Source organism: Mustela lutreola, chromosome 8, assembly GCF_030435805.1.
Source record: "Mustela lutreola isolate mMusLut2 chromosome 8, mMusLut2.pri, whole genome shotgun sequence".
Lineage (NCBI taxonomy): Eukaryota > Metazoa > Chordata > Mammalia > Carnivora > Mustelidae > Mustela > Mustela lutreola.
In genome coordinates, this window is record NC_081297.1 from 57644568 (window position 1) to 57671923 (window position 27356).

At 48.9% G+C, this 27356-nt stretch overlaps 1 protein-coding gene across 12 annotated transcripts; it reads right to left on the minus strand.

Annotated features, from left to right (window-relative positions):
* Positions 1 to 1270: 1270 nt before the first annotated feature.
* IKZF4 (IKAROS family zinc finger 4) lies at positions 1271 to 27012 on the minus strand. Of its 12 annotated transcripts, XM_059185016.1 has the most exons (13): positions 26631 to 27009; positions 19010 to 19057; positions 17986 to 18078; positions 17786 to 17875; positions 17340 to 17486; positions 15546 to 15695; positions 13697 to 13790; positions 12308 to 12412; positions 11024 to 11284; positions 10157 to 10324; positions 6336 to 6485; positions 5707 to 5838; positions 1271 to 5099 (listed from the first exon to the last, which is right to left on the minus strand). In XM_059185016.1, the coding sequence occupies exons 6-13, from the start codon at positions 15630 to 15632 to the stop codon at positions 4339 to 4341; spliced, it is 1758 nt and encodes a 585-aa protein (XP_059040999.1). In that variant the 5' UTR covers positions 15633 to 15695; positions 17340 to 17486; positions 17786 to 17875; positions 17986 to 18078; positions 19010 to 19057; positions 26631 to 27009; the 3' UTR covers positions 1271 to 4338. The 12 variants fall into 12 exon arrangements, with proteins under 12 accessions (XP_059040999.1, XP_059041000.1, XP_059040998.1 ...); XM_059185017.1 differs by lacking the exon at positions 17986 to 18078 and having other exon boundaries at positions 6336 to 6470; positions 19010 to 19060; positions 26631 to 27012; XM_059185015.1 differs by lacking the exon at positions 17986 to 18078.
* Positions 27013 to 27356: the final 344 nt, after the last annotated feature.

Genomic DNA, 27356 nt, shown 5'->3' on the forward strand with positions numbered 1-27356 from the left:
AAAAAAGTAGGTACTATTATTATCCTCCCTTTACAGATTGAAAAACTGAGATTGCTGAAAAACACAGTTTTTTTTTTTTTTTTGTTTTGTTTTTTTAAGGTTGTATTTATTTACTTGACAGAGAGAGAGAGACCACAAGTAGGCAGAGAGGCAGGCAGAGGGAGGGGCAGAAGCCAACTCCCCACTGAGCAGAGAGCCCAGTTTGGGGCTTGATCCCAGCACCCTGAGATCGTGATCTGAGCCAAAGGCAGAGGCTTAACCCACTGAGCCACCCAGGCACCCCTGAAAAGCACAGAGTTAGCAAGAGGTGTCCTGGCTCCACTACGCTATACTGCCTTCTGCCTGACAAAAAAATGGGTGGAGGTATATAACCTGGCAGAGTAACTTAACGATTAAACGATTTTGATTCCAACCCATAGCATAAACATGTTTTACATTGGTTCTCAGTACCTACACAAACGTACAAAACTGAAACACAACTTCAGGAACAATACTTGCCCTTAGGGCATAAAGTGCAATGATACGTTCTATTTCCTGTATTATTTTAATAAATGTTGTTCAAGCCCCACTGAAGTGATTTCACCACTCAGTTGAGTCTGGCCTGTGACTGAAATATACTTTCCTACATATAAGCTCCATTTACCTTGAAGACCCTTCAGAAAGTCTTTAGCTTTGAGCGGGAGTGCTATCGATGGGCATTCAACCACCCAGTTGTCTCCAAAGTTGAAAAAACTGGAGTGTCAAGGGGACCTCCCAAAATTCAGACCCAAGATGGTCTGGTTGATGAGTCTCAGATAAGTTGTTTATTCTCTCTTGGCCTTTTATATCTTCACTAGTAATAGTGGATCATTCACTTTTAGGTGGTTTCTACAATTACATGAATACTTGGCACAGTCTGGGCACTTATCCTCAAGAAGAGGTAGAACCTATTATTATCATCATTCATGTTATTGTAACTTGCATTTCCTTGGGCGTACAATATGTTTTGCATATAGTAGGTACTCAAAAAATGTTTGATGAACCTCTGCTTTGGATGGATAGTCAAGTTGAGCTTTCTCTATCCTGGAGGGACTCCTGGTAGGAAAATCTCGACTTTTCACTGTAGGCTGAAAATTATGTTCTGTAGCAACAGCGTGAGCATTCTTGTTTGGCTTTGTCTTAGTCGTAGGCTTGTTCATCTTCAAAACATTCAGTAGTTGGTACAATGTGCAGCAAGGAGATCCCCCTCCCTCCCAGCAGAAAATTACAGTAAAGTATGCAAAAAACAACGAGGGGTTGTTAAATTACTTATGTTTATTTATAACAGACCTTCAGCCAGTACAGTACAAAACTTACAGTAGTATATCTCCGTTACACAAATATTTACTTACAATATATTACATATACAAAATGCTTTGCAATAAGTCTCAAAAGCTAGTTTAACTCCCCTTGAGAAAGGAGAAAAACTCTTTAAAAAAAGGGGGAGGGAGAACCAAAGGAAGAGGAGGGCAAGGTGAAAGGGTAAGGTCCAAGGGAGACACCAAGCATAGGCTACAAATGAAACCCTGGGAGAGAGAGAGGAGAGGTGGTATTGCACTTGCTTCTGTGTTTTATTTTTTTTTCTTTTTGTTCTTCATAACTTCTGATTAAAAATATATATAATATATATATATTATGTACACAAGGAAAGAAGCTGCTGAAAGTATTACAAAATCCGATCCGCAGCTTGGACACAGACACAAAAAAACAAAGGTCTGGAAAAGTGTCTATTTAGAAATTTTCTTGTGTGGTGTTGGTCTTGAATATCAATATAAAAGGAAAACACCTCTTTTCTCCATGTGGGTTTCAATGTTTTTTTTTTCTTTTTCTTTACTTTTTTTTATGCAAAAGGAGCTGGGAGAGAGCATGAGGATGTTTGAGGTTCCAGAGCTGGAAGGCTCTGGAAAGTAGGATTTTGTACCTAAGACCCTGGTTAAAGTGCAGTGATGGTCTGGAGAGAGACAGAGTGCCCTTCTCTCCCCTCCTTAGCACCTGGTCTTGCCCTTCCAGTCTCTGCTCTCATGGGCTCAGAGTATAGCCTCAGAGCATAGTCCTTCATGTTCCAGGAGGTTACAGGTGCCAGAGCTGACTGGGGGAGGGGATGGGGCACCCTAAGGCTCTGGTACCCCAGAAGGGACTAGTCCTTATGAGGTGTCACCAGATACACAGCAGACGTAGAAGAGGTGGTAAGGGGTAGGTCTAACAGGAAGGGGCTCAATAACCAGAACAGTTGAGGAGAACCCTAGATATTAATCTCAGCTCTGCTGCCATCCTGAAAGAAGGATCCAGTTCCCTGGGGGTACTGTTGAGAAGCCTCTCCCCTTCTCTAGAGACTACTCTCCTTCCAGGTAGCCCCCACCCCCATCCTCTGCCCTTGGCAGCATCTGTTTATTGCTACATTGTCAAGAAGGAAACAACCCACAATGCCCCTCCTTGACAATCTGGTTCTCTTAGGGAGACTACATAATGGGGGAGAAAAGGAAGGGAGAAAAGTTTTTCTAGGGTCTCCCTTCCCATAGAGGGTAAGGTAGACTCTTCTTAGAGCCCTTAGGAGCCCCCATCCCAGGGTCTTTTCCTTAGCCAACCCTTCACCATCCCCCTAAATTATCCCTGATAGGGAGTGAGAAAAGTAGGAGGCAAAAGAGCCAATAAGGAAAGGACATATGGAAAGAATGATGGAAGGGAAGAGAAAAGGAGAGAGAGAGAAGGACCAAGTGTTACAACTTGTGAGGTGCTGTGTTTGGTTTTTACTTTCTTTTTTTTTTTTTCTTTAAATATAGAAAAACAGCCTTTGGTTTGAATCTCAAGGAAGCAGAGAATGGGAGAGCTGTGGCCTTGGGCAGGAAACGCTTGTAGAGAACTCCACTCACAGTGGAGCATATCTCCTCCTGCCCCCTTCTCACTAACTAGGTTACCCAAAAAGCCAGGGGTCTCTGCTGTAGCCAGGAGGAGCAAGGCCCCTCCTGCCCTACATCTGGGAACTGAGTGTAGAAGGGGGCAGTAGAGGATGACCCCCGGTTCAGTTGCGCCCATCCCATTCTTGCCAGGACAAGAATGGAATGAGGTGAGGGGCAAATGCCCTTCCTCATCCTGGGATAATTTTTGGTTATATACTGACAATTAGAAGAGAGAAAAGAGACACCCTTTTCTCCCTGCCACTGATCCTAAGAACAGGGCCAAGAAGCCTGGGAATGAGGGTGAATCCTAGAGCGGGGAGAAGAAGAAGGCAGCATGACTGAGGGGTTGAGATACCCCCTTGTCATCAGGCAGCAACCCACTAGTTTCTCATAGGAGAGGGATGGCAGGAGCCCCTGAGAGCCTAGGAAGGTCACTAGAGTGAAGAAGATCAGAGGTGGAAGAGAAAGATAAGAATTTTAACCCACCCCCTTCCCATGCCCTGGTTCCCAGTTAGGCACCTGTGGCTCCCAACATGTCAGAGATAGGATTGCAGACCTAGCCTTGGCCCCTGAGAATATAAAATTGGGGCACTCCAAGAAGAGAAAACCACCACTGAGTAGACTGGCAGGTTGAAGAGAGTAGCAGTGTTGGGGGTTGTTTGAGGAGAGAAGAGACAGATCACATCCCAGAGGGAGATTCCCAAATGTGGGCTTTGAGGAACTCATATTACTAGGGGAACGTCAAGAGGACCCTTAGCCCCACAGTGCCTAGGGAGAATTTCTTCAGCCCCTCCCACTTCCCAATGAGGAAATTCTTCATTTGTTCAAGCATAGTGCAAGCTGCCTAACATGAGAGGGCACAAGAGGTATGGAGTACCAGGTGGGAGGGTCCCAGAGAGGAGATATAATGCCACAGAGCTCAGGTAGGGCCAGAGGGAGCTATCAGCATCAAACGGAAAGAATCAGATAATGCAAAAGGTGAGGACTTAACACAAGAAGCTCAAAACTCTTAGGACTAAGAGGAGCTTCCTACCCCGAGGGCTGTTAGAGAAAGCTGCATCAAAGAAAGAAAAATTAGGCCTAAAGTGGGAGCGGTCTGTGGGCTGTGGCGGATGACTGATCAAAGTTAAGAGAAAAAGCCAAAAGAAAAATCCACAAATTATATCAATAAATAACTCTGACTATACTGGGATGAGAGAAGAGGAAGAGGAGAAACATAAGCAAAAAGGCCTGTTTCATCACAATGCTTAAGTCAGTCAGGGTAGAGGAGAATAGGCAAGGAGGGGTCAGGGTCAAGTGTGAAGTCTGGTAGCCAGTGGAGGAGGCTACCGAGCCAAGCTCCTTCGGATGAATGGGGAAAGAGCTAGACTCCTGTAGGGAGGCAGTGGAGTGGCAGACTGAAGGGAGGGCGGTAGGTAGGTGGCTAGCCGACCTTGTGCTCCCCCCGGACAATGTGGGAAGAGAATTCGTACCGGTCCTGGCTGTGGTAGCCACAGATGTTACACTCGAAAGGGTCTCTGAAGCCATGGCAGCCCATGTGGATAGTGAACATGACATGGTCCAGAAAGAGGATTCGGCAGTGCTCGCACTTGAAGGCCTTCACGGGCTCACCGCTCTCACCTACCACCCGGAGCACTTCCTTGGACGGGCCCGGGGTGCCCCGCAGTAACCCTTCCTGCGGCTTGGGGTCCTCTTTGGCGTAGGCAGGACTGGGCCGGCCCACCACAATGGTGGGAGGTGGCTGGGGTGGGGGACCCTGAGGGAGGGATACCACCCCCCCAACCCGATCTTCGTGGTTGCTCTCTGTATCTGTGGAGTCCTGGCAGCCATTGCTGGGGGATGCCCCAGGGTCGGTCAAGGGGCCTCGGGCCCGGTAGAGGAGGGGGCCTCCATCAGCCAGGTCCTCGGGTCCCTCACCTGCTTCTCTGGACCCTGGAAGCTCCAGCCGACCAGGGAGGGGCTGCATCTGGGTATAGACAGAGCTGATGACGGGTGTGAGTTCCGAGATGCAGTTGGTAGGTGGAAGGCGGAGGGGACGCAGATGCTCTGCTCCCACAAAGGCCAGGGAACCTCCAAAGCCGGGCTCTAGGCCATGATGTGCCACCAACTCCACATCCTTCTCATAGCCACCCGAGTTCACATCGTAGGGGATGTCTGAGAGGCTGAAGCGCATCTGCTTTTCACCTGCGGAGGAGAGGATTTCAGCAGAGCTGGGTTTGGAGAATTCCTGAGTTTTCCCAGGATGACTTCTTTGTTTGCTTATCCTGGGGATGGCTGTAACATTATTTACCAGCCCTCATTCACTTCCCTCAAGGTCAGGACCTCTGTGGGGCCACTCCCCAACTCCAGCTATAATTGTAGGGAAGGACTCAGTTCCCAGCCCCTGCTGATCTTTAACACTTCCTTCATTGCCCTTTATAAAGCTAGAGATTGAACCTCAAGGCCAGGTGGGTGGACCCCATACTCATACCTCCTCCCTCTGACTCTCAGGGCCCTTGTCTCAGATCCCACAGGCGGAAGTCCTTGCTGTTCTCAAAACCTAGGAGAACCTGAGCTCCTTGACCACCCTCCTCTTACAACCACCACAAGAGCCCTCCACACCCTCTCGAGGTACCTTCTTCCTTTTCATGCCCCTTCTGTTCTGGGGATGGATTCTGAGCACCGGAGCCTACCAGACCACTTTTTCCCTTCCATCAAATCTCCAGGCCCAGCTGGTTTGATGGCTACCAGAGCTCAGGTTTAGAGGAGCTGTGGCTTAAAGCTGAGGTCTCCCCTCCAGTTGGACTCTTACCTACAAACTTCTGGGGGGTGGAGCGCTTGCGTTTGGTGAGGCTGTTGGCCAGCCGATCAATGAAAGTTGGCCGCTCAGAGGATGAGTGCAGCATGGAGTCTGGCACCATCTCCAGGTCACGGATCTCATCACCTAGAGGGAAGGAGGTGGGGAAAGTAGTAGCAGCTGAAGCGGAGCAGCAGTGGCTCAGCAGCCTTTGCCTGCAGAGAATCAGCCAGTTGGTAGCCAAGGAAGGGCATCCCGATACCTGGAAAACTGGGTTCCGCTCACTTCCCCTTATCTAGAGCTCATCCTAGCAACGTTTCAGGTAATTGGGAGGACAATTACAGATGCATCATCTGACCCTTGATTTTATACTCCCTTGTGTTTTCTCTCTCCCCTTAGACTGAGGACATAGATCAGAACATCCCTGACCCCTGGACCTTCCTGCAGCACCTACCACAGGGCTCTGCACCAGTTGGAGTGCTCCGGGACGGAGGAAGGAACCGTCCTTTCTCCAAAGACCTCATCTCTTTGTCAGGGGTGGACGGTGTTGGGGGGGGGCGCTGGAGTCATCCTTGCCCTGCACGCCCTCTGGCTCTGCCCTTCACTCACCCCTCCCCTCCCCCCAGGCCTGCTGACAGCCCCACCTGGTTGGCCCACCAGAGCTTGGGCTTCAGTGCTGAGACTCTGTAGGTAGTTGTGGCACCGCTCTTTGTGCTCCTCCAGAGTACTCTGCTGTTTGTAGCTCCGGCCACAGTAGTTACACTTGTAGGGCTTGCCCACTGTGGGAGAGGAGACTGTGGAGGAGATGGGAGAGACGCCACATTGGTCACGCCTCCCGGTGCCCCCCGCTCTACAAGGCCCCCTGGGAGTGAATGGACCCCAGCATGAGGAGGAAGGGGTGTGGCTTGAGGGAATTCTGCTAGTCTTTCCTCCCCTACCTTCAGTGGCAAACATAGAAAAGGGGGCCAGTGCGCAGCCCTGGGAAGAGAGAGGGGACCCGGGGCCTAAAGCCTGGGACTGTGGGGGTGTGGCGGGGGTAGGGCTCATGGCGGCCAAACTGCTGCTCACAGGAAGGAGGAGTCAGGGACTTGGTAGAGGATCATCCCAGACAGGCTGGCCCCACCCTAGGGTCTCAGATTCTGGGGCCCAGACTGCGGTTTAACCTTTCCATGTGGCAGGCGGATGCAAGTCCTGTTTATCAGTCAAGGGGATTTTTTGCTTATGACCTATCTGCTTTGGTTTGGGGGAAATTGGTGGGCTGGGGTGACAGAAATGAGAGCCCTTAGATCTGGCAATGTGGGGAGGGGCAGTTTTCACTGACCTTTACTCCACCCCTAGCCTCGTTCTACTGCTTCTTTTTCTTTCTGTCTCTCTACACTGAGCTACCAAGAGAGCCCCAGAAAAACCATCACTGACAGAGAAATTCTGAGAAGAGAAGAAGAGAGAGGGAAATAAAGGAGATGAGTAAAAGGAAGAGAATATCAACTTTGGGGGTGCCTGAGTGGCTCAGTGGGTTAAAGCCTCTGCCTTCGGCTCAGGTCATGATCCCAGGGTCCTGGGATCAAGCCCCATATCAGGCTCTCTGCTCAGCGGGGAGCCTGCTTCCTCTTCTCTCTGCCTACTTGTGATCTCTGTCTGTCAAATAAATAGATAAAATCTTAAAAAAAAAAAAGAATATCAACTTTGAGGGTCTTGTAAATTTTTTAAAAATAAAGAACAAGTTAGGGGCACCTGGGTGGCTTAGTCGGTTATATGATGCCTTCAGCTTGGGTCATGATCCAGAGGTCCTGGGATGGAGACCCCTGGCAGGCTCCCTGCTCTGCAGGGGGTCTGCTTCTCCCTTTCCCTCTGCCTGCTGCTCTGCCTGCTTATGCTCACGCTCTTTCTCTCTCTCTCAATCTCTGTCAAATAAATAAAATCTTTAGAAAAAAAAAGAAACAACAAATTATAAAGACTTAGTTTCTGGGGTACCTGGCTGGCTCAGTCAGAAGAGCAAGAGACTTTTTCTTTTTTTAAGATTTTATTTATTTAGGGGCGCCTGGGTGGCACAGTTGGTTAAGCATCTGCCTTCGGCTCTGGTCATGCATGATCTCATGGTCCTGGGATGAGCCCCATGGCTGGCTCCTTGCTCAGTGGGGAGTCTGGTTCTCCCTCTCCCTCTGCTCTTCCCACAGAGCAGGGAGCCCTACAGGAGGCTGGATCCCAGCCAAAGGCAGATGCTTAACTGACTTGAGTCACCCAGGCATCCTGAGTATGAGACTCTTGATCTCTCTTGATCTCAGGGTCTCAGAACTATACTCTGGGTGTAGGGATTACTTTAAAAAGAAAAAAAATATTTTTTTTGTTTCTCCCAAAGAAAAGAAGTTAGGAAAACTGAGATGGATATTTCCTTTAAAAACCACTTTTTTTTTTTTTTTTTTAAGATTTATTCATTTGAGAGAGAGTGAGTGGGGGAGAAGAAGAGGGGAAGCAGACTCCTCACTGAACATGAAGCCCAATGTGGGGCTTGATCTCACTCCCCTGAGATCATGACTTGAGTCAAAAATCAAAAGTTGGATGCTCAACCAACTGAGACATGCAGGTGCCCCTAAAAGACAACTTTTGAGAGGTAATATTTGTGAGAGGAGAGAGAAAAGTGAGAACAAGGTATTGTGTATCTTGTTTTACATATCTTGGGGCGTCTGGGTGGCTTAATTGGTTAGGCATCTGCCTTTGGCTCGGGTCATGATCCCTGGGTCCTGGGATTGAGCCCCACATCATGCTCCTTGCTCAGCAGTGAGCATGCTTTTCCCTCCACCTGCTTCTCCCCCTGCTTATGTTCTCTCTCTCTGACAAATTTAAAAAATCTTATTTTACGTATTTTGTTACTATTGAGCAGGGAGGCAGGAGGTGTCTTCAGGAGGCTGGTAATTACCCGCACCCTATATGTACACACCTAAACCAGGCCTTGATTCAATCTATCCATGCCATTTTGACCTTACTCTGTAAAACCTAGTCTTTGGGGGATGAGGTGAATGCCATGGTCCCTGTCCACCTAAGACTTTTGGGGAAACGGTTTAACATCTGGGAGAGGGACCCTTTTTTCTTACAGTGTGGGTTACATAGAAAGCATCTCATAGAGATGGAACCTAGTGGGATACCTGTATCTAATTCTGTTCCTAATAATCTCCTACAGAACAACATCCAAAACCTACCTGGGGGGACTTGTTTTTGTTTCAGCAATTCTTGGGATCAAGCCATCCTTGTTCCAAACCAGCAGGGGAGGCCACCCCTTTTCTAAGGAAAAGGAGTATGATTCTGTATCACAGAAACTTAATGGGGTCCAGGAAGGCTGCAGAATAGCTCTGTGACTAGCAATTTTTTTTTCTTTCTCCCCCGGAGCTTTAGTTTTGTCAGCAAAGTGAGGATAATACTATGTACCTTGGAATTGTAATGAGGATCACACAAAGAGACAAGCGAAAAGCTTTATAGATCAAAAAGCCTGCTCCAAGGTGAGAGAACCTAGAACAAGGTAGGTGGCTGGGGAAAGCCTGCTGAGGTGATTACTCTGTCCCTTGAAATCCTGGCCCAAGAGAGTTTAGGAAAAGAGAAAAATAGCAAGGAAAGTTGCCAAGGACAGATCCTACTAATTTTTTCCCCCTCTGCCCTTCCTCCTGTCTTTTCCCAGTCTTTTCCCAATCTTGAGCTCTTCCTTCCCACCAGCTTGACTCCTGGTCTCTTCGCAAGGCCAAGCTTAAAACTTAGTAAGATACTTCAAAAATACTGTCTGCGCAGCTGATTCAGATAGATGTCAACTCCAAGAGTCTTGGCTGGGGCCATGAAAACTGGATAGTCCAGTCCCCTGGCACGGATCCAAACACTAACCTCTAGACACTCTGGCGATTTGCTCTTGCCTCTGGGAAGGGGACAACATCTTGGGATGGGGAACAGAGGCTTTTCCTAGGCCTCCTTTCTTTCTCTGGAGTTTGGAGGCCCATGGATATTTTTAGGAACCAGTAGGAAGTAAAGGAGAAGACAGACAGTGGTGATCCAAGACCTCTGGTATCATGGAGGGAGGTGATGATGGATGATGGGCATGGGACCTCAAGCACATGGAAATGTGAGGAAGGGTTTTTCTGGTGCTCAGAAGTATGGGGGTGGGGTGGGGGTACAGATGGTTCTGGCAGTAGCATGAACTTTAAAAAACAAAGGGCGGGTGACTGTTAAGAGCCTAGAACATCACCCATGCTCCTTTTGCTCCAAGTCACAGAGTGTAACAGATGTAAAATACCTCATCAAAGAGTCCCCCAAATTCCCCATGGGGCCCAGACGAGGGGTTAGAGAGGCAGGGCCCTATCTGCTCTGTGGGTGCTCTGGCCTCCTCAGTGACAGACACGTAACTCCCTGAAGACAAGAGAAGTCACTGAGCTCTATTTCCCTGGTACTGAGGTCCCACTCCTCCTTTCCCACCAAACAGGTCACTGACCCGAGTGTGTACGGAGGTGGCCGGTGAGCGCGTCACGCCGGCGACAAGCATAGTTACAGAAGGGACATTTGAAAGGCTTCTCCCCGGAGTGCAGCTTGATGTGGCGCAGAAGGTTCCCCTTCTGGGTGAAGGAGGCACCACACTGGTTGCAGTGGAACGGCCTTTCACCTGCAAGAGAAGCAACAGATCACTGAGGACTGGGGGAGAGGAGTTTTGAAGGTTGAACCTCTTCTTGCGCCCTCTGCCCCACCCTGCCTGAGGGCAGGTGCTCAGGAGGATTTCTGAGGGGCAGAGCTGAGGCACGCACACAAGATTCCTGCGTTCTAAACCTCCCTCAGGAACAGTCTTACCCTGGGAAGGTGTGGAGCAGAGACTAATGGTAGGGCAAAGGGCACCAGGCCTGCAACTCTGGGCCAAAAGCCCATGAACCCAAAACTGAGTCCTATAAGACCCACTGTGCCCCGGGAACCTTCAAAGCCTCAGAAAGCTGAGACGAGGCTTTTGTTTTCCTTTTTTTGTTTTTGTTTATTTGTGTGTTTAAAACTTGACACTGGAAGGCCTAGATAATACCCTGGAGTCCTGTCCCTGTTAGACTCTAGGACCCTTCTGGACACTACGCCATCATCTCCCTCACCTCTTGAGAGAAATATCAGCTTTTCTTTATAACAAACAACAGCTGATGAAAGCCCCAGAGAAGTATGAGTGTTGAAGGAATCCAAATGGCATCGCTCCTTTTTTCCATCAGCCGGAAGGTGTGCTGGGAGAGACCCTTCCCTTTCTGAGGCTGCCCCACTGCAGACATGGTGTCCTACGCCTCTGCCTGTCCAGCCCGCGCGGGAGCTCCTCCGGACCCCCTGGCTTACTCACCCGTGTGGCTGCGCTTATGCACCATGAGCACATTGGGTCCAATACAGACCATGCCGCAGACGTCGCATTTGAGTTTGCCGTTGGGCAGCCGGATGCCCCCTGGGGAGTGAGGCTCTGGCCCACTTCCATCACAGTAGCCCAGGGGCTCTGACAACGAGTCTTCCACGATCACACTGTCATCCTTTTCGAGGAGCCGCTCATCTGGCCCCAGCAGTCTGCTTGACTCCTCATCGCTGTACATCTCCACCTTGATGGAGTTGGCTGGAGGGTGGGATGGTGTTTAGGACAGAAACAGGCAAAGGGGGGAACCTGCCCGCAAACCAAATCAGGTCCTCCTGATGTCCAGTAGGTCCTCTCCCAGCCCTGAGACACACAGGCTTTAGAAGAGGCCAACACCCGAAGTCTCCCAGGTGGTGATATGGTGGTCCTGCTGGGACCTGCAATAACCTTTCCTCACCGCCCAGGCAAATAGGCTCCAAGAGAAAAAAGTTGGGTACATGGGAGGTCATCTGTTCCACTGGGGAGGGGAGGAGGCTAAGGGGAGTCTTTTTCTCCATTCTCTTGACATTAAGAAAGATGTCGGGCTTGGCCCTTGGCAGGAAGCCAGCAAGTAACAGTGGCGGGAAAATGGTCTTAAGAAGACCAAAGAGATGGCAGGCTAAAGAGAGAGCAAAACTGGAAGACAGAGATGGCTCACATCATCTTCCCTCTCCATAAGATAGAATCCCTCCATTAAAATCTGGAGAGGGGGATGAAGGAGGGAGGAGCCACTGAAGAGAAAGCCTTGGCTCTAGCTCTGACCTACATTCCTGGCTATTCCAACCATTTAGAGAATGTCACAGATCTAGGGCCAGCAAGAAGAGGCAGTCATGGGGACCTATCCAGGCAGGAGAATGAGGCCCAGGAGCAGGAAGGGGTGGGTGATAAGGAGATCCCTCTCATCTCTGTTTCCTATCTGGCTCTACCTTGTGACCATTCCTATGTACTTGCTTCTCCAACTCCAAGATTTCTCTTTGGAGCTTTTGCCTTCATCCCAGCCAGGCCTCTTTTAATTCTACCCTAGTGTGGCAGCCACCGTTCACTCTCCTTTCAGAAGTCAGGAAGACCCTAGATGCTGAGGTCCGTACTTCTTGTAGATGTGTAGAGGCTTGAAGCAGAAAACCAGAGGGAGGCAGCAATGGGGAAATGGCTGCCCATGGAGGGTGAGCTGAGGGCCAAACACAGACGGGCGGAGTGGGGGGCACCTAGTGCCAGGGCAGGGGCAGGGCAAGAGGTCACACTTACCACTGAGTGAGCGGCTGGGAGAAGAGTGCTGGCTGTTGGGGGTGCTCACCGAGGGCCCCACTGGGGCCCCGAGGAACTCCTTCTCCAGAGATGAGTCCCCGCTACCTTGGAGGAGAGAACAAGAGGACAGGTGAAGCTGTGGCTGGAGCCTTTGACCGTCTGTCGCCTCACCTCTTCAAAATTGTATGATGTTTCACAAACATTGATCTAGTAGCCACGTACAAGGCAGCGTTGTAAGCTCGGCACCGTACCTTGTGCCCTCGTCAGCCCCGGTGCCCGGTGCAGACTTCTGTGAGCTCAATGGCTGCGTCTTGCCCACCCTACCTTTATCTAGGCCTGAGGGGAAGAACATCACTGCCTGACGTCCACAGGAAGCAGGGCTGGGGCTGGGCGGGCCAGGGTGGAGAGGAAAATAGGGGCCTCAGGAGAGAGGCGGTTCAGGACAGACGTTCTTCCCTACTGTTCCTTTCCGGAGCCCCCAACACCAGGTTCGGGATCTGTAGGAGGGCAGCTGGAATGGTCCCTGAATCTAATGATAATAATAGTAATCATAATGATAGCCGCTAACATTTATTGAGTGCCTACTCTGTGCCAGGTATGGTTCTATTCACTTTATACGAATTCTCTCATTTCACCTTCACAACGACCCTGTAAAGCAGGTGCCAATATGAACTTAATGTTGCAGATGAGAAAACTGAGGCACCAAGGAGGCTGTGCTACTTGTCTAAGGTCACAGAACTGGTAGAGGTGGAACCTGGACAGATCAGAAACTGTAAGCACCCATGTCCTGAGCCCATCTCCAGAGCCAGTGGGGAGTCACTTGTCTTTCAGCAGAGGAGCATTGGGCCCAATCGACCTGAAATCAGAGTGAATTTGACTACTCTAGAACGCCTCCTATCAGATATGATTCCAGTCACATATTTACAGCTTACTGTTTCCTTGACAGTAAAACAATGAGTTTATTCTCACTATGTTCATTGTTAATGTGTTGACAAACCGCTTTATAAAAATGAGTTTTAAGAGTTTTATCTGTATCTTTAAAAAATTAGTTAACATACGTGGAGATATGAATCATGTCTTTAAAAAAAAATCCCTCCTCCCCACAATCTTCTGCACAAATTTATAGGTGAAATAAAACACATATAGGTAAACACACACATAGACACAGACACATATCACAGATGTAGATATACATATAAAGAGAACATACCTACAGGGGCAAACACACCCATAGCCGCCTACATTATCTGCTAACGTGAACATGCATGGATGTGTACACACAGCCTAAATATGGAAGAGAGAAAGAGAGAGAGACACGAGCCCTAAAAGTCATCCCTAAAGTCCACCTATTAGTACTTTTCCCAATTTCCCAGCTATGCACATACTTACTTTCACAAAATAAAGATTCCATTATAAAATGGTTGGAGTCTTGGGCCTGAGGCAAGAAATCCGGAACACACCCTCCTGAGGGATCCCTCTCCAGCTTTGGTCAGTGGGAAGAAAACAACCACTCAGGACTTTGGGACCATTTCCCATTCATATCCTCTTCTAAAAGTCCCACTTCCCCCATTCTTTCCCATCAGAGCCTGAGGAAATTTGTTCACTCGCTATAGAAAATGTCTTATAGCTTGAAACCGAGTTGTCCCAGCTGGGGGCCTATAGATGAACCATGGTTATCTAGAAAAGTTGCCCCAGTCAGAACCACACACCTATCATGAAGTAAGCATCTCAGAGTTGAGGGTTGAGATGTGTAGACTCAGACCTAGTTTTAAAATACGTCCTTCAATTAAGTTGGAGGGTTTTCTGTAGTTAAAGGGGCTAAAAAGGGGTAACTTTTTGTTCCTTTTCAGACGTTAGTGCTGACTTGCCCTAAATCACTTGATGTTAATAATAGGGGAAGAACTGGGCTCTGGGCCCTGGTGCTGAGTCCCTGCCCCTAAAACAATAAATGAACTTGCTAGAAATCCATCTCTAGTCCCAGCCTACTAGGCTGAGACCGCCTCTTGGAGCTGGAGGCTTGATCCATGAGGAAAATATGCTTAAAGGGATATTTAGGAGCATTAAGAGGAAAACATCCTTTGTGCCTTTCGTTATTAAGGCCTGGGAACAGGAGGAAGAGCAGGTGCCTCGAGAGCCACACTAGTGGTTCGAGAGGCTCTTTGATGCCATTGCCCTCCCTGGGGAAAATAGGCTCAAGTCTGCTTTTATGGGGCTAATACCTAAAAATGAATCTGTTTCAGGGGCCAGAAAGTCTTTATGGGGACCCAGGGATTTTGAGTTCGAGCCTGAGGGTAAAGGGGCCTAGAGACAGATTTAGGAAGTTCAGCAGTTCCTCTGTCAGTCCCAGAAACCCCAGGGAGGGAACTTCAAATGCCTGGGACTCCCAAGAAATCCCAGACTGTCAAAGCCAAGAATTAAGGCCACTCTTGGGTCTCAGAGAAATTTTCTTGGTCAAAGTCATTATAGATTGGCTGAACCCCCAAAGGGTAAAGCCAAATCATGAAGTTGACATCAGAGGAACAAGGAGGTGGGTCCAGGGCAGAAAAGCAGGAGGGAGAGAGAGGAAACAGGGCAATGTCCCACAAGCTAAACGTGTTTCATATGCTAAAGGAGACTAGCCCTCCACTCCTGCTGCCCTTCCCTCAATCCCTTCAAAGAGTGGCTGCCTCCAGGGAACAGCCATGAGGTCCGAGAACCTCCACACTTCTCTGCTCTCATCCTAACTGCTTTCTCTTTCTTGACCATGGGATCCGGGGTGGCAGGATGCTAACCTGCTAGCAGGGAACAGTGGGTCCAGGAGCGAAGAAAGACGCCCATCCTCAGTTCTATTGTGGGGAAGAGGCTGAGGCCCCTCAGATCTCTCTTCCAGGGTGAGGCGTCCGCTGCCAAGGCTCCTCTTTACCTTGATTCTATTACCCATTCCCACCCAGGCCTGTCTCGGCATTTCACCCTGGGCAGCTCTACATCTGTCCCCAAGGCCTAATCAAGATGTCACCACAAGCTCCCACTGTCCAAGTCGCAGTCTTTGCTTAGCAACACCAAACACCCTTCCCATCCTCCGCAAGTATAGGGAGGAACGCCCCCTCCCCCGCCACACACACACACACACACACACACACACACACACAGCCCCCATCCTCTCCCTCTCCTCAGGCTTGGGAGTTGTTACTGAATTGGCTCCCTAGCCCCGGCAAACCCCCCCTTCCCCCTCCACTAGCCACCTTCTGCCTGAACTTACATTATCCTTCCCTTGCCGGTGAGACCCTGGGGTGCGAACGCGGCCGCCGCCTTGGAAACGGCGAGGGAGTGCGGGTGGTGTGTGCATGTCTGCGTCTCGGTGGCAGGCAGGGGTGAGCCCAGCCACTCACCTTCCAGGAAGCGTGGATTCCTGGAAGTGAGGGGAACCGCCGTCATTTCGCAGGCAGCGGCACGGTGAGCAGGGGCCCACGGCTGCAGCCAGCAAGAAGAGCTCAGCCCAGGGTGTGTGTGTGTGTGTGCGCGTGAGAGGGAGAGAGAGTGTGTGTGTGTATGAGAGAGAGAGGGAAAGGGAGAGAGAGAGAGAAAGAGAGAGAGAGGGAGAGGGAGAGAGGGAAAGGGAGAGAGGGAGAGAGGGAGAGAGGGAGAGCGCAAGCGAGCTTACGCTGGGATGTGTTTGGGGAGGGGGCTGGAGAGAATGTATATGTGTGTCTGGTTGGGGGGATGCTAGGCTACAGCATCCCTTTCCAAAGCCAGTAAGGGGTGGGGGTGGGGGGTGTGCACAGGGAGGGGGAGCCAGATGCCGTTGCCCTCGTGCCCAGCAGACAAAGAGGAACTGCACAACAAATGCCTGAGAGAGGCAAGAGTGTGTGTGTGTGTGAGAGAGAGAGATGGATGGGTCCTCGAGGTGGGAGGGAGAAAGGGGGGCCCTCAGGGAAGGCCCAATCCTCTGCCAGCTGGGGAAGCCAAGGCCCCAGAGGTCATGGGGCCCAGGACATGGGGCAGCCTCAAGGCTCTCAAATCGGCAGAAAGCCCCTCCCCCACGAAACTCAGGCACTCAGATTCCCTCCTTTCCCTCCTCCTCCAGGAGGGAGGTCGCTTTCCAGATCTGGGGACTGACAGCCCCCTCCTTCCCAGCGGCGAGAAGACCCAGCAGTCTGGTCTCAGGCTAGTGTTGCTCTGTGGCCCTGAGCTTTTCAGATCCCAGGCAAAATCCTGGTATAGTTTCCCCACCTCCGCCGCTGCTCGCCTCCCTTCTAGTGCCCCTGGGGCCCAGCAGCCGACAGCCTGGATGAATCTGCCTTCTATCAAGACAAGGCCTCTGCTCCTTCCCTTCCAGAGGAGCTGCTCACTGCCGTGCTGACCTACTTTGGAGACTAGGTTTTCTGATTCCAAGAACTTGGGGGTGGGAGGGGCCGTGAAACTTTGGGCTGCCTACCCCTGGGTCCCTTTCTAAGGTTCCCTTAAACATTTCAGAGTCCCAGAAAACTTGGGACAAGCACTGCTCTTTCAATTAATTGCACAAGCTGGGTTTGAGCAACTCAGTTTCCCCTGACAGATAGGGAATGGAGGTGGGGAGAGAATCTGTGTGGTAAGTTAATGGACTCTTAAGACCCCAGGAGGGAAGGACCCGCCTCTTTTGAAAGAGACAAGGGGAGAGAGGATGGATTTTCTGAACTGGGTTCTGTGAGGTGGGAAAGTCTTTGAAGAACAGGAGAGATACCCCCTTCATCGAGTGGCCAAGTGAGGAGACAGAAGAGCTGTGATGATCTTCAAGGGCTGGAGTGTATTTTAGGAGGGGTGCACACAACAGGCTTTCCCACTGCTTGCATACTGGCCCAGGAGAGATGGATCAGATGCCCCTCACGTGGACCGTCTCAGCCATGCCCAGCCCTGCAGGGGCTACTCTTCAGAACTAATGTTAGCCCTCCCTTGGCTTTCCCTTTTCCCATTCTCTAGGGTAGTTGCTGGCATCTAGAATTCTCAAAACACAGGTGAGGGGTTTCTGGCCTCCCCCTTCATTCCAAAAACCAACCTGTGTGGAGGCTTCCCTTACCTCGGAAATGTCAACCTGCTGAAAGCAGGACAATTTGGTTTCATAGCACGTGAAGCAAACACTCTAAGAGGTTTTCCTCTTCCACATTCTCCAGAGACAGATCTCCTCGGGATATTTCCCCAGCCACGTTCCCAGTTTCTCATTTACCTAAGTTAGGACAGGGACTGGTATTTATTCGTCTACCCGTTCCCCAGCAATAAAACAAGGTCTGGGGGCGGGCTGTTGCTCAGTAGTGAATTTCTGAGTAGGCTTAACTGAGCGGGACAGAGAAGGACTGGCTGATTCCTCAGAAGGGCCATGAATTTTGTTCCAATAGATCTTTTTCAGTTACATTAGTCTACTTGATCCCTGTCACTCAGGCCAGCATGTGGCAGATATCAAATGCCTTTACCCATTCCAACTCCTTCCCTCCTTAAATGAGAAAGGGGTCAGAGTCAGTGTCTTACCTTACCCAGGTGTTCCCAATGACTCTGCTATGTGTGTCTGACCCATCTTGCTATCATCCTTTGAACGTGCCCATAATTCCATTGGTCCCACTTCAGGGTAAAAAAAAAAAATAAATAAGCTATAGGTCATTTCTACGGCGGTGCTTGGATCTCTGACGGGCATCCTCATCATGTCAAAACCCAATTCTGGCTTCCCTTACCTTTTATGATCATTTCTTGCCCTGATGTTCTAATGCTCCAAAAAATGACTCCTCCGTCTTAGAGACAAGCTCTGTTTTCGGCCCTTCTCTGCACTGTCAGAGAGAGAGCCCAATAAAGGTCCTCATTTCTTTTCACCTTGTTAAACTCTGAGAAGACCCCAATTACTTTCCTATCTCTAAAAGCCGTTCATATGAGCAGTGATCTCTTCGGCCTCAGTGAGAGTATCTGGCAGGTATGTAAAGCCACAGCATGTTAGGACCATTGGAAAGGACTGGGAGAAATAAGAGTTGGGTTCTATATCTTTCTTTCAAAAGCTCTATGTTGTTGGCCCACTGGCTGAATTCAGCCCATAGACAAGGTTGGCTTTCTCCTTGGAACATTTTTTGAAAATATTGAGTCCTTAGTCTAAAATGGAGACACTTCACATAAAATCTGGATTCCTGACTTCTCTTGAAAAATTGCAAGTTTTGGCCACACTGGATACACATTCTGGCACAACTGTGACTGGTGCACACTGAGGAGCTTTTGCTTCTTGAAGTAGGATATGTGTTCTCTCTACATGACAGTCCCTCACATTCCCTCTTCTCGTTCGCTCATTTACATATCCACCTGGCCCCTACAAGCCTTGGAGGTTTGAAACCCTGCCCCACTCTCCACCTGGCTGGGACAGAGTATCGTGTTGGGCTGGTGACCGCAGAGTATAGGAGAAGGACCTACATCTTCCTTCTATCTCTTTGCTTTAAATCATTCCTCTCAGACTATGTCTCACAGTCCCCACTTGTATTTCCCTCCTGTTCCGTTCCCCTTCCCTTATCCCCCAAGAAGTCTGGGAAGAGAATCTCTATTTAGGGAATATAAAATGACCAAAATAAACTCATGCTACCAAGCACTACCAAGCATGACTGGCAGCTCTGTGACCGGGGCACCTGAGGTCCTGTGCTAGGCTGGGTTGGACTCTGCTCTGCTCCACAGGCGAGTGGCTGCTCCCAGCCCCTTATAAACACAGTGCACAAGAGGGCATACCAGACATATAGGAGCGGCCATTGCAGTCTTCTATGTCCATCTTAGAGTCTGCTGAAAGAGAAAATAGCTGTGATTAGAAGCCAGATCTGGGAAGGGAAGAGGTTTCTCTCTAACATTCTGGAATTAGCAAGTTTGCTCCAACCCTAGCCTAAAGAACGAAAACCTCCTACTTGGTCCTGATGATAAAGAGTGTACGTCAACTTACAAACTCCAACCTACAACTTCTGCAGGCTTCCCCAGCCTCTGGAGTGGAAACACTGTCTTACTCCAGAGTGGTCCCAGTTGTGTTGTTTGGAGAGTAGACCCTCCTCCTGTAGGTGGAGCTGACACTGTGGGAAAGGAGACAGGTTATAGCCCAGCCTTCTGGAGGCAAAGAAACCAGCCCCACAGAAGCACTATACCTTGAGAATAGGGTAGTAACAAGGGGAAGAAGCTGGATTCTTTCTCAAGGGATTCTTTTTGGGGGTGTGTAGGGGAGGGAAGGGGACAGGAAAGTAGAAGATGGAGAGCAGCCCACCTCAGGTTCAGCGAGGAGTCCTCCACTGAAGGTCTAATAAACAAATTAAAACTTTAAGTGGCTTTTCCCCCACCTTCTTGTCAATTACTTCGCTATGTTTATTTTTTTTTAAAAGGGGGAAGACTGAATTTAAAATGCAGGTTAGTCTATTTAAGAGAAGGGAGCAGTAATTGGCAGTAGAGTATTAAACAAATCAAGAACTGAGAACAATTAAAAGTGATAATTTGTTCCAATGAATTATCTCCTTAGGAGCCTGTGGGAGGAGGAAAAAAAATCTCTTTGGTGGAAATTTACATACCTCCAAAATTGATTTCACCAGTCATCTAATAAAAAATAAATAGTCCAGGGGCAGATTTGGGGGCATAAGAGTGGGGCAAGGGAACAGCCTGAGCTGACTTCAGGATTCCTGGTCTCTTCAAAGATCTCTCTGAGGCAGATGGATGAAAATCTTTTGCTTGTAATACTATACTGTTAGAGGCAAGGGTGGAGGATTCCGGGGGATGCACAGGGGGAAAAGTATCTATTACCCTCTCACCCCTCTCCCCCACGTCATTTGGGTGCTGAGAGACATCATACTCTTCTGAAAAGTCTCAAGAGAAAACCCGAGACATGGGGTTTCCTTCGCTTCACAAAGCAGCTGTATCTTAGATCTCATTAGAGAATCCTAGTCTCACCCCGGGAAGTCCGGGTGTGGAAGAAAAAATTATCTAAGTTTATTTTCAGTTATTTTCTTCACATCCTCCCTGGAATGGACTGAGCTTTGGGATCAGACTGCTAGAGCAAGCCACAATAATGAGTAGTTCCTTGAAGGTTCCCTTAGGGGTAATGATTAGAAGACCCCAAGTCCATAGTGATTAGCAAACCCATACCCTCTGGAACTAGCCATAGAACTCATTCAAAGAATGAGGAAGGGCGGTCTGGTACTCATGGGGCCCCTTTCATTTCCGAATCATTAGCTCCATAATTGCCCTTTGGGATTTTTCGAAATTGCAAAGCTAAGATGCCACATATGACTTCCCTTCCTTCCTCCCCATGCTCCATGCAGGAGAAGCAAGAATGAGCAAGATTTCCTCCATTTTCTCTTGGAGAAACTGAGGCTCTGAGAGATTAAATGACTTGTCTCTGGGCTCATGACGAGACTGGAAGAACAACACAGGTCTCCCACTGCTCTGAGCTGTGCTCTTCCCATTAAACCATCTTGCTTCCTTTCAAAAGTCATGGATCTTCTTGCTTTTCCCTGCTTCTAACATCAATTAAGGCATCTCTTCCTTTGGTGTGACCCCCGAGGGAGTGGGGTCTATTACTTAAAAAGAAGAACAAGTTGAGCAGGCTTTAAGGGGAGAAATATGCTAATGTAATATAATGTGTGTGGTGTGTGTGTGTGAGAGAGAGAGAGAGAGAACACAAATGAACCAGGGGCTAGATAAGCACTAGGTAGGCAGAACAGTTGAAGGAGAGCATTCAGCGAGTACTGGCTCAGGAAGTGCATCTCATTCTTGGACACCTGCCCAAATGGTCCCAAAACAATTTCCAGAAGGGTCTGAAGGAGTTGTTTTCTGAGTTGGACTTTGTTCCTAGCAGTAAACTGAGCTCTTCTGCTTCTTAATTGCTCTTAACAGGTGCTCCATGACACATCTTGGGCAAAATCAGTATTTGGCTGCCTCTAGCAGGTCCTCATGCCAAGTTGGTAACCCTGGAAGTGAGAGCGGACGGAGATTCTGCTGTTCCCAGTCCTGGTATTCTGAGAGCCAGGAGCAAATCGGTAGATGTACTTCACTGTTTGTTCAAGTCTCCAGGCAGCACGTCCCTCCTCCCAACCTTCCCACTCCCCGCCCGTCAAAGCACCTCCTTCCCTGCCTGGCCAGGCAGGCAGATCTTAGTGTCTCCTTAGAGGAACTGGGTCAAATTAGGCACTGCCAATTGGAGACATACCGTAGGGGGAGGAGGTATAAAAAGAGAGAAGTTAGTTACACAAGACAGGTTTGGCTCAAAGATCTTGGAAAGAAATTGGCTTTATAGCAACCTAGGCGTCATTTAGTGATGGAGGTAGGCACATATGTACTGTAAATTCAGTTCAGCAAGCTGAATACAAAGCAACTAGAAATAGCTAGTTTCCCAATTCAAAAGGAAGTGTCTCTGTGAGGAGGGAGGAAAGGTTGGTCATTGTAACCTCTGGAGACAAAGATTTTCTTCCCTGTTCTTTTGAATCCACTTGGCACTGTAACAAGAGTCCTCAAAAAAAAAAAAAAAAAAAAAAAAAAAAAAGAGTCCTCTAGGGCCCTGACTTTCTCCCATCAGCACAATATTGCGTCTGAACAGGAAAGGGCAGGAATGGACGTTCCTTCTAGACAGATGATTTCCCACCACACTTCCTGACAAGCAACATGTCATGAACAATCCAAGGTCTGACTCCTAAGGGCAGGTCACGCATCGGCTACCCCCGCCCCCAACCTCCTATCTCCACAAAAATATCCCTACCGCTTTCACTATTAGGTGACAAAAATGTCAGAAAGTCAAGTTCTCTCTATGTAGTGGCTCTGAACGCCTGAAATAAGATGGACATCACAAGTATTTAAGGCTCTTCAAATCCTCTAAAGAATCCTGTTTGATCCAGTGACACTCCACAATTGGAATTTAAAATACACTCCATGTGGTCTAGTGTGTAGAAAGGTAGCAAGGAAGATATTGTTGGGAAAGAGAGTGGAAGTGGAGAGAGCGGCAAGGATCTGTGCCATCCTTTTGGTTATTGCTCCCGAACTACAGCAGGGAGAAGCAGACATCTTTTCTTTAGTCTCCCTTAGGACCTGGGACCTGGAGTGGAGTGGAGTGATTATTAACAAGACAGAACTTTTCCACCTGCCTGGGAGTCAGCAGTTCAGGTACTACAAGTAAACCAAACCCACAGCATCATCCTCTCTTGTCTCTACCTTTGTGAACTGAATGAAATCAATATGAAAACGTACTGGAGTCTCTTGGCAGCCAGGGTTGTGTTTCAGAGCTCTGCATAACTGGGGAGGGGAAAGAGGTAAATGATTGAGGGAGGAAGTAGAATAAGGCATTGTCAGCAGCCTGACTGACAACCTGCCCCTTTCCAGGAAACAGACCTTGACATCCAGCAGTCTACAGCTCTGAAATGATCTTTAGGGTCAACCTAGTGCCCTCTGAAGGAAACCCACCAACCTTTTCTCAGCTCATGTGTCTGTCTTTACAGCAAAAAGATCTGACTCATTTTTTTACCAGGCTATAGATGGTGACCTTCTATGTACAATATAATACTGATGAAGACAGCTCGACTTCATTATCCAAGTGCTTGGGAAGCAGGGCTAAGGGGATGAATTCTCAGGTCATCCTAGGAATGGCCAGTCTCTAAAACAAGAAGGGGTAGGAGCTGGAAACACAACACCTGGACAGTGAGAAAATATCATCTCATTGTCTCCTTTTAGATGCATCTTTTCTCTTGTCCTTTGTGCTTCCCTGTCCTCCCCATGTAGACTGTGGGAGAGAGAGAAGGCTAAGGTTTATGGGTGGGAGGAGAAACAATTCTACCCCTCCCATGTCTCATCTTAGGACTTAAGGAACTAAGGAAAGGGCCAAACTAAACAGTTTAAATCGCTAGGTATGATGCACTTGAGATAATACTCTCTGGGTTTTTCAGATATACCCTTGAGTATTTGAGCTCTGTGTTTATAGAAAGGCCCCACAAAGTCACTGCTATTCAGCTGTATGTTTGGGCAGGGGTGAGGGAAGTAGGGCAGCAGAGTTCAATTTGAATTTAATAATAATTATTTTTGAAGCCAAAGATGCCCCCAAACAAAGTTAGCTCTATCTATCAAGTGAGGTTTGAAATTACATGGAATTCTCAATGAACTCTTCTGACTGGGGTAGGATAGACAGAAACCATTTCCTTTGGTGGCAGTCCTGACTGGAAGTCTCTAACGCATGCTGTTTGAAAGGGTCCACTGTTGTTTGGACCAGAAAGATGTTTTTGGGCTCCTCCACTAACAGAGAATCTTGTGACAATCCAATTTAGTAAGCCTCTCTTCATGTGGAGGGCCGGGGCAGGAATGTTGTAGGACCTGGGGAATCTTGGAGCTAGAATGGAGCTGAGAGATGATCTCCAATCTCTTTGTTTGTTTGTTTTTTTAAAGATTTTATTTTTACTTATTTGACACAGAGAGAGAGAGAGATCACAAGTAGGCAGAGAGGCAGGTGGGGTGGGGGGAAGCAGGCTCCCTGTTGAGCAAAGAGCCCAATGCAGGTCGATCCCAGGACCCAGAGACTATGACCTGAGCTGAAGGCAGAGGCTTAACCCTCTGAGCCACCCAGGCACCCCATCCAATCTCTTGGTTTTTAACAGAAGAAGGAATTAAGCTGAGTCACCCATCTGGTTAGTGACAGAATTAAGACAAATAGAACCCAGGTTACCAGGCTGGTAACCAGTCTTTTTCCATTATAGTACAAAGTTAAATCTTGCCACAGTGGGAAGGTTTGGGGTCACCATGCTTACCTTCTTTTTGGGGTGTTGAACAGTTTGGGGGTCTGCATCTTAGTGACTTAAACCCTTGAACTAGAAACACAGGTTTATGGATGGGAAGAGAAATCATCCTCTCTTCTCCCATGTTAGAGAATCTGAGCCTGAGGAAATTGCCAACCTAGATGCTCATTAGGTCTCTTTAAGGTAGAAACAGGACTCCTTGACCTAAGGATTACACCAGCATATGTATTCTAGCAGAGTCTGTAAGGTTGATGCTATTCCCATTGGTGGGGTGGGAGGGGACACGCCATTCATATCAGCACTGTCCTTTCTTAGATGCTTTCGTCAGATAAACCTTGAAACTGTCTTCCTGTTCCCAATACAGAATCCACAATTCTTTTGAGAAGAGGAGGCAAATCAAACAGCTTAGAATTCAATCTTCTTCTGGCAGGGTCAAGAGACCAACAAAAAGAGGGAGTCCCTCTGCTTATAGCATTGTCTATACCCACAGGGCTCCACAATCTTATTTGTTCCACTAAAGTGAAAGGAGCCTAGTAATACTGGCCCAACAATAACTTACTTAGTTTTTTCCTTGGTTATTTTGTGTGTATGTTGAGGGAAGAAAGATGGCCAGTTTGGGAGAAAATAATTCCTTTGTGGATGTTAATAGGAGGTAAAAGGTGGGATAATGTTCCTCCCATGCTGGGAAGTACAAGTGCAGATTTAAACTAAGAGAAAATAAAGAAGAAATGTCCAGTTGCATTTTCACTGGAAAAAAGTCAGGACTTCTTTCTGAGCCAAGTCCCAAAATGTGCTCTACCTTTAACCTACTAAGAGAAAGGGGATTTCCCAGGAGCTACAATTGAACTAACTAACTGCACTTGGTGGGCAAGAAAGACATTATATTTTGTGCTTGAGACATCAGCATCTGTTGACTAGGGCAAGACATAATTCTCAACGGGCCAAACTGAGGGCAGCTCCCACCACCCTGCGACCCACCCCCAGAAACTCTGGTGAGACCTATCCTGTTTCCCAATGCAACACTATTTTCTTCTTTCAGGACTTTATTTTTATCTCATAAGCCACTCTTCTGACTATTCTCATGACCCAGGGAGTTGTCCAGATTCTCCGGCTTTAGGTGGTTGTAGGGAAGGCTGAAGTCCCCTGACATGACAAAGCAAGATTCATTGACCTACTGACAGACCCATGAGGAGATGTGGGATTCCCAGTTAGGCATTCTCACATGCTCCTACCAAATAAGAAGCTACATTTTCAAAGATTGTTTGATTTGCCCTTGTCCTGATTTTATCCTCAAAATCTGAGTTATCTTAAGTGGAAATATTGTAGGCAGTCAGACACCTGTTTTTTAATGCTTCCTAAGAATATAAACATGTACCTTCACACAGGTCAAGTCCATAAGTAGCAGTAAGGGAGTAACAACAGGCCTCAACAGTCTTCTGCTTGGCCATGATGATGGAAGGCCTAGAGCCGACATGTGAGCAAGCCAGGAACTTTTGCAGCTCACGACTGACTGACGCTTTGAGGGCTCAGAAGGGGTAGACTAGGACACAGGTGGAGCTATGAAACATGTCGGTGGGGGATCTGTAAGAGCCACAATAGTAGACAGTTTTGTTTATGGGAGGGACTGAAGCGAAAGAAGGTGTGCAAAACTTGACACATTTCAGTTGATAATGCATCAGATCTTCCCGGAAGCAGAGTTAGTAAATTCTTACCTTGGAGAGAGAAATGGGGTACCTTATTTCCTGAACATCTCATACCTAAAGTTCTGTGTTCCATTAAACTCCTAACTGTTTCCAGACAGGACCAATTACAAATTAAAAAAAAAAAAAATTTTTAAAGCATAGACATCAAACAGAAATTTCCCAAGTTGAGGATCTACAACTCTAGCAGACAAGGGCTAAGAAAATAACTGCAGATGGGGCTGTATGAGAAGGTACATGGAGGCCTCTTTTAGCTTATATCCACTTCCCAAGTCTGTGTCTCCCTAGAGTTGTCAGTCCCAGGGCTTCCTCTGTTACAGTTCTTTCTTAGGACTCATATGCAGTGAATCTCTCCCTTCCCAGGAAGGAACCTGCTTCTCAGGTTCCATAGACTTTTCACCCTACATGGTACCCTCGACAGCACTTTCCACTTCCACTCTAAGTTTCCTCTCTACCGCGTTTCCATTGCCTCTCAGGTCTCCTCACCTAGGCCTATGTCCTTCTCTCTAACCTTCTTCTAACCCCGAGTCCCTGGCACTTTTGCCCAGGTACCCCTCTGCTTCTCCTTTCTCCACTCTTTATCTGTTCTACCCCTGCCATACCCCACCGAGGAGCCTCGCGCACCCAGCCCCTGGCTGTCCTCCGTCCTCTGCTTTGGCCCATCTCCCGCCTTTTGAGGACCCCTTGACTCTCCAGTTACCTTCCCCTAAACCTTAAGCCTCACGCCAACCTCTCCCAGCACCCGGGCCAGCTTCCTCCCCTTGAGCCACAGCCCAGGCAGCTATACCCTCTTCCCGCCAGCCCCCTACCCCCGTCTCCCCTCACTTCACGCCCAAGCCCCTCAGGCCCCGCCCCCGGCGACAGAGACCCCGCCCCCAGCGCGTCGCCCAAGCCCCGCCCCTTACTCACCTGAGGCAGCTCCGCGCGCGCGCAGGCTAGGGGGGTGTGGGAGAGGGGACGGTATTGGGGAAGAGGGGGGCGGGGCCGCAGGGGTCCCCCACTCTGGCCCGGGAGGCCCAGTGCGGGGGGAGTGGGGTCACTAAGGCGGAGGCAACCGGGCCGGACCCGGGACCCCGGCGCTCAGCGGCGGCGGCGGCTCCATCTCCATCAGCGGCTTCACCTGAGAAGGGACCGGCCCCCCCCATCAACCCCCCCCATCACAGCCGTCCCCCCTCCCCAGAACAACTTCCGGTCCCACTACTAGGCGACAGGCGGCGTGGCCGAACACCGAGCGTCCCTAAGCCGGGGAGACTGCTGGGGAAAAGGGAGAAGAGCTAGGGGAGAGTAGCCGAGCACCGAAAGATTCAAGTCGGAGAGGCGCGGTCATGCCCCTTCATCTGCATCTGACGAGATCGGGCGCGTTCAGGGTGGTATGGCCGTAGACCCTTCATCTGCATCTGATTTGCCAACTGGGCGCACATTGGACACCCCCCTCGTGCCCTGGCATATCTGCCCCTAGTGCCAAATTTTGCCCTGCCCCTACTAAGAGAATACTGTTTTTAACCTTAGCATTCTTTGCCTTTCCTTCCAAGTGTAGGAATGGGGAGGGGCGGGGAGGAGCTTAATAATGTCAATTTTTAAAACTCTTGGAGGTATTCTGAGGTCAGTCACCTAAGCAACGCTACAGATGCCGGC

Excerpts from the sequence above, each read along its gene's own strand:
- IKZF4 (XM_059185015.1), bottom strand. The coding sequence starts at position 15,632 with ATGCACACACCACCCGCACTCCCTCGCCGTTTCCAAGGCGGCGGCCGC. Across the intron at positions 10,325-11,023 it reads GCATAAGCGCAGCCACACGG|GTGAAAGGCCGTTCCACTGC; the intron begins GTGAGTAAGCCA and ends CTTCTCTTGCAG. Across the intron at positions 6,486-10,156 it reads CCACCTCCGTACACACTCGG|TCTCCTCTCCCACAGTGGGC; the intron begins GTCAGTGACCTG and ends TCTCCTCCACAG.